The sequence below is a fragment of the Triticum aestivum genome, chromosome 5D (genome assembly GCF_018294505.1).
Source record: "Triticum aestivum cultivar Chinese Spring chromosome 5D, IWGSC CS RefSeq v2.1, whole genome shotgun sequence".
In the NCBI taxonomy this organism is placed as follows: domain Eukaryota; kingdom Viridiplantae; phylum Streptophyta; class Magnoliopsida; order Poales; family Poaceae; genus Triticum; species Triticum aestivum.
This window is the reverse complement of record NC_057808.1, coordinates 467,579,961-467,585,923: the sequence shown is the minus strand read 5'-3', so window position 1 is coordinate 467,585,923 and position 5,963 is coordinate 467,579,961. Positions and strand designations below refer to the sequence as shown.

The 5,963-nt window shown below is 48.9% G+C and overlaps 1 protein-coding gene across 1 annotated transcript; it reads left to right on the top strand.

Annotated features, from left to right (window-relative positions):
- The first annotated feature begins 469 nt into the window (after positions 1 to 469).
- Positions 470 to 4,291, top strand: LOC123122835 (probable LRR receptor-like serine/threonine-protein kinase At3g47570). Its single transcript, XM_044543192.1, has 2 exons — positions 470 to 3,529; positions 3,660 to 4,291. The coding sequence occupies exons 1-2, from the start codon at positions 523 to 525 to the stop codon at positions 4,034 to 4,036; spliced, it is 3,384 nt and encodes a 1,127-aa protein (XP_044399127.1). The 5' UTR covers positions 470 to 522; the 3' UTR covers positions 4,037 to 4,291.
- The last annotated feature ends 1,672 nt before the right edge of the window (positions 4,292 to 5,963 follow it).

Below are 5,963 nucleotides of genomic sequence, written 5' to 3'. Positions count from 1 at the left end.
CACGGATGTGGGCATGCATCGCCGACCGAAGCAATTTTCTGCTGCCATGTGTCCTGATCGATTGTATACGTTGAAAGTGAAGTTATGCCCTACGAAATGACACTATTTACATGTTTCCGTAATGCGCGTCTTTGTCACCAACAACTTCTACGTACGATCGATGTGGACTAGCTACCACTGGAGTCTCCGAGGTGTTGACGAGAGCAGATTAGGACGACGCACGTCGTCGTCGGTCAAGGCTAGCTGCCGCCCGCACAGCAAGGCCGGTTCACACATGCCCCTTGTCTATAGTGGCCGGCCGGCCGGCCATACCTACACAGCTAAACTTCAAACCGGAACAAGTTCACCTCAGGTCAAGTCTTACACGCCATGAATGGTCACCCACTCCTGCATTTCATCAGCCGCAGCAGTCGGCAGCATGTGTTTCCTGGAACATGCAAGCGCTTGACTGACTTTGAAAGATCCGGTTGCCTTGCCGTGCCGTGCGCGCCATGGCTGCAACATAGGTCATGGCTGCCTGTGATGGAACCATGGAAACATGCATGGGACTACAGCTACAAATACACCTCCACACTCCCAGTTCATGCACACCACTCCGCACCCAGCTCAATGGCCTCTCTAGCATCGCCTACTCCCATTCCCATCTTCTTCATACTCACGCTACTCTCGGTCCTCTCATCATCTTCTCCGAGTCCGACCAGCAGCTCCGGCGGCGACACCGACCTCGCCGCGCTGCTGGCTTTCAAAGCCCAGCTCGCCGACCCTCTTCGCGTCCTTGCCGGCAACTGGACCGCCGGCACGTCCTTTTGTTACTGGGTCGGCGTCTCGTGCAGCCGGCGCAGGCAACGGGTCACCGCTCTGTCGTTGCTGGGCATGCCGCTCGCTGGATCCGTGACAACTCATGTCGGTAACCTCTCGTTCCTCTCCGTCCTCAACCTCACAAACACCAATCTCACTGGCTCCATTCCACCCGAACTTGATAGGCTACATCGTCTTAAGTATCTCCGCCTCAGTGGAAATAGCTTGTCTAGCATCATGCCTACTGCCCTGGGGAACCTAACGAGGCTGGAGTTTCTTGGTCTAGATTTGAACCAGCTCTCGGGCCAGATCCCTCCTGAATTGCTACTTCATATGCACAACCTTAGGAAAATTAATTTGTTTGGAAATGACTTGAGTGGCCAAATATCTCCGTATTTGTTCAACAACACGCCTTCATTGTCATACATCAGTTTTGGAAATAACAGCCTATCGGGTCCTATACCACACACCATTGCGTCCCTACCCATGCTTCAGGTCTTAAACCTACAGGTTAATCAACTCTCCGGCCTAGTGCCACAAGCCTTGTACAACATGTCTAGGTTACAAATTTTTGCACTTGCAGCAAACGGCAACCTATCTGGAATATTTCCGACCAATCAAAGTTTTAGCCTCCCAATGCTACAATTTTTTTCACTATTTCGCAATAGCTTTACCGGTCGGTTTCCGTCGGGGCTTGCATCATGCCAGTACCTAAAAGTAATTTCTTTGAGTAGAAATTCCTTTGTGGATGCCGTGCCAACATGGTTAGCCAAATTATCACACCTTGAAAAGCTTTCCTTGGGTTTTAATAGCCTCGTAGGATCAATTCCAGCTACTCTAGGCAACCTCACCAGTCTTGCTGCATTAGAACTATCTAATGGCAACTTGGAAGGGGAAATTCCACAAGAATTAGGTCTTATGCAGAAACTATCATATTTGCATCTGGGATACAACCAATTCACAGGAAACATTCCAGCATCCCTTGCAAATTTATCCGAATTGTCTTACCTAAATTTGGGATCTAATCAGTTGTCTGGCCAAGGACCAAGAACACTCGAATATAATGCAGATTTGAACGTGGTTGATTTGTCAGATAACAATTTAGAGGGGAATTTAGACTTCTTGTTAGATCTTTCCAAGTGCAGAGAACTCCAAGGCATTGATGTACAAGAAAATTCTTTCACCGGCGTCCTTCCTGACCTTGTGGGAAACGTCACTTCACGTTTAGCCATTTTCTCCGCAGGTCATAATAAGTTAACAGGTGGCCTTCCGGTAGCAATTTCAAATATAAGCAGCCTTGAAGTGATAGATCTTTCAAACAACCTATTCACCGAGCCAATTCCAGAGTCCATTTCTATGTTAGAAAATCTTTTGTACCTTGATCTCTCCCACAATCACATGTTAGGCCCTATACCAACACAAATAGGTATGCTCGCGAGTGTTCAACATTTATTTCTCCAAGCAAACAAATTCTCGGGCTGCATACCAAGCAACTTTGGTAACCTTAGTTGGTTAGAAAACATCAACTTGTCTAATAACAAACTAAGCTCAACAATACCCATGAGCTTTTTCCACCTGAATAAACTTATCAAATTGGATATTTCTCACAATTCCTTTGTTGGTGCACTACCATCCGATATTTCTAGTCTAAGACAAACATATCAAATGGACATCTCTTCAAACCTATTGACAGGAAGCATCCCAAGATCACTTGGACAACTTAATATGCTAACCTACCTAAATCTATCCCACAACTCATTGAAAAACTCAATTCCGGGCACATTCGAAAAACTAAAAAGCTTAGCATCATTAGACCTCTCATTTAACAATCTCTCGGGTAGCATTCCCAAGTTTCTTGCAAACTTTACCTATTTGACTATCTTAAACCTTTCATTCAACAAGCTAGAAGGCCAAATACCCGAGGGAGGTGTTTTCTCAAACCTCACGGTGCAATCTTTGATTGGGAATGCTGGCCTATGTGGTGCTCCACGCCTCCGATTTTCACCTTGTCTTGACAGATCACCCTCAACTGCTATACACTTACCACTATTTCTACTCCCAACACTCATATTAGCAGTGGTTGCCATTGCCATTTGTGTATACCTATGGCTCAAAAAGAAAATTAAGAAGGAGGGGTACAATGCGTCTTTAAATCCAACCAGTGTCATAGGCCATGAAATAATCTCTTATCGTGAGCTCATTCACGCCACCAATAATTTTAGTGAACATAACATCCTCGGATCAGGAAGCTTTGGAAAAGTCTACAAGGGCTTATTGAGCAGTGGCTTGGTGGTCGCAATAAAAGTTCTTGACATGCAACTAGAGCAGGCCATCCAAAGTTTTGACATTGAGTGTCGAGTGCTTCGGATGACGCGACACCGCAACCTCATAAAGGTACTCAACACATGTTCCACACATGACTTCAGAGCACTAGTGCTTGAGTACATGCCGAATGGAAGCTTAGAGACACTCTTACACTACTCTCAAAGTACACAACACCTAGGATTCCTTGAGAGGCTGGGCATCATGCTGGATGTGTCGATGGCAATTGAGTATCTGCACCATGATCATTATGAGTTGATCTTGCACTGTGACTTGAAACCTAGCAATGTGTTGTTTGATGAGGAGATGACTGCACATGTGGCGGACTTTGGCATTGCAAGGTTGCTACTTGAGGACAACTCAATGGTATCTGTGAGCATGCCTGGAACAGTTGGATACATGGCACCAGGTACTTAATTAGCTAGCTCATGTTACATTGCTCAACCAACTACACAAATCATTGATAATTATGGCTCCACCCATAACAATAAGGTTGAGCAACTACGTTTTAATTCTGTTTTATCTTTTGTCTTGGGCAGAGTACGGAACACTTGGAAAAGCATCGCGGAAGAGCGACATGTTTAGTTATGGGATCATGCTCCTTGAAGTTTTCACCGGAAGGAGACCAACCGACGCTATGTTCGACGCACAGCTAACCCTTAGGCAGTGGGTTCATCAAGCATTTCCTGTAGATATTTTCCAGGTCGTCGATAGCCACCTAGTGCAAGGCTCCTCTCTTTTGAACTGCAGCTTGGACAATGGTTTTGTTGCGTCTGTGTTCGAGCTGGGTTTACAATGTTCTAGCGACTCGCCTGACCAAAGGATGACGATGCGCCACGTGGTGGTGAGGCTGAAGAAGATCAAAGCTGAGTTCACTGGGCGGACAGTGAAGACATCGTGTAGTGCAACAGAGTGATCGAGCTACCTAGTTTCTTGCCTCCTGTCCCATCTATAAATGTGCATTCATGTATTTGTTTCTCTTCTTATTCCAATGTATTTCTTCTTCTTCTTCTTCTTCTTCTTCTTCTTCTTCTTCTTCTTCTTCTTCTTCTTCATCACAGTAATCACGTCTACCTTAAGTAGAAAGCAAAGCCAGGGAAAATGTAGTCCTTCTAGCAAATGTATTTGCAGATTGTTCTCTGAGCAAGTGGAGTACGTCGGTCACTTATAATTGTGCTAGTCAAATGAAGATCAACCAATAACGTATTCTTTTGCGTTGGTGGAGCGACCAGTGAGCTGATTGCAGTAAAACATAGTGAGTGTACTGGAGAGTTTTGTATGGGCATTCTGCATATGCATCGATCATTACAGTCACTGTGATCTTGCCGGCGGTCGAAACGTCAAGCATAGCAATTTAGCAACATGTACAGTTGGTACGCGGACCTACCGAATTACCATGACCCGAGAGACACGCCACAACTCGAACTGGCCGGCCTGATCATGTAGTTCAGGGCACACAACTGAAGCTCTACTAGTCGTTAGGCCAACTCCAACCGTCGACCCTAAACGGACTTCCGTTTTGTCCGCATTTTGTTCGTTTGGGTTGGCAAAATGAACACGTGCGTCCGCTCTTGGTCGTCCGGCCATCGGTGCGTCCAACCGGCCCACCGCATCCCAATTTGTCCGTTTTCTGGACTTGAAATTTGAACCCAAATAGACATTGCAAAAATAATTTAAAAACATTAATATATACATAAACAACAACAAAAGGCCAGTCGAACACATTTCTTAACTAAACTTAAAATTAGAAGACATAAAAAAAACTAGATAGCCCGTCGCCGCCGCGGCCGCCGTCGTCTTTAGTTGCCGCCGCTTTCGTCCTCGTCGCCCATGAGGTCGATGTAGGCCGGCGGCGTCTGGAGGTGGGCTAGCGGCCTCTGCCAAGCGGGAGGCACCTGCGAAGGTGACCGTGATGCCGCCTACACAACCTCTGGTCGTGGTAGCAACGGTGACCACGTGTCGGCGCCTGCGTACTCTGGCGTGCATAGCAGGGTCTCCGTCCACGACCAGGATTAGCCGACCAAGGCCAGGTTTCACGTCGTGGGCTGCTCCTCCTGCACCTCCTCCTCCACCTCCTCCATGGCCTCGTCCTTGACCACGTCGTGGAGCTCCGGGATGGCGACATCGCCAGCCGCGAAGAGGGCCATCATCACATCGAGGCTCTCCCATTGGCACTCTTCATGGGTGTGGATGGAGTCCTCCATCACCCATTTCACGAGCTTCGCCTCCTCCTCGGCGGTCATCGGAGCAGGTGGTGGCGGGGATGGCGAAGGAGTGGGCGTGAGGCCGTGAACCAGCCTACGCCCGCTGTGCTGGGCCGGGCTAGGAGCACGCACATGACGGGCTCGGAGCACGACCGGCAAAGAAGGATTGCCACCGCAGATCGTGCTCGTCGCGGAGCCATGTATCCCACGGCGGGGAGTCCACAGCGTACCTCGCATCGTGGACAAGGTCCGGCTGCAGGCGGGCACGGTGGCGGTCGATCTCCTCGCGGCGGGCGCGACCGCTCACCGGGATTGGTGGAATGGGCACCAAATCCGCGGAGACATATCAGTTACTGGGGAGGTGCATGTCGCTCCACAGCAACGACATGCCCGTCTCCCAATAGCACTTGCAAATCTCCGCTTGACGTATGACTGCATGTGAGGTGCGTCCGCTGGCAGTGAGATGTGGAATGCGGGAGTGGAGGTGGAGGGGAGGAGCGCCTGCGGCGGCCAGAGGATGACCCAGCCTCATGGTGGTGCTTCCCCTTGCAGCTGGGCATCCAATGCCAGCCTATGGCCGACGAGGAGGAGGGGAAAGAGCGGTGGCGAGGAGCTAGGGTTTGGGGCGTGTCGGGCTTC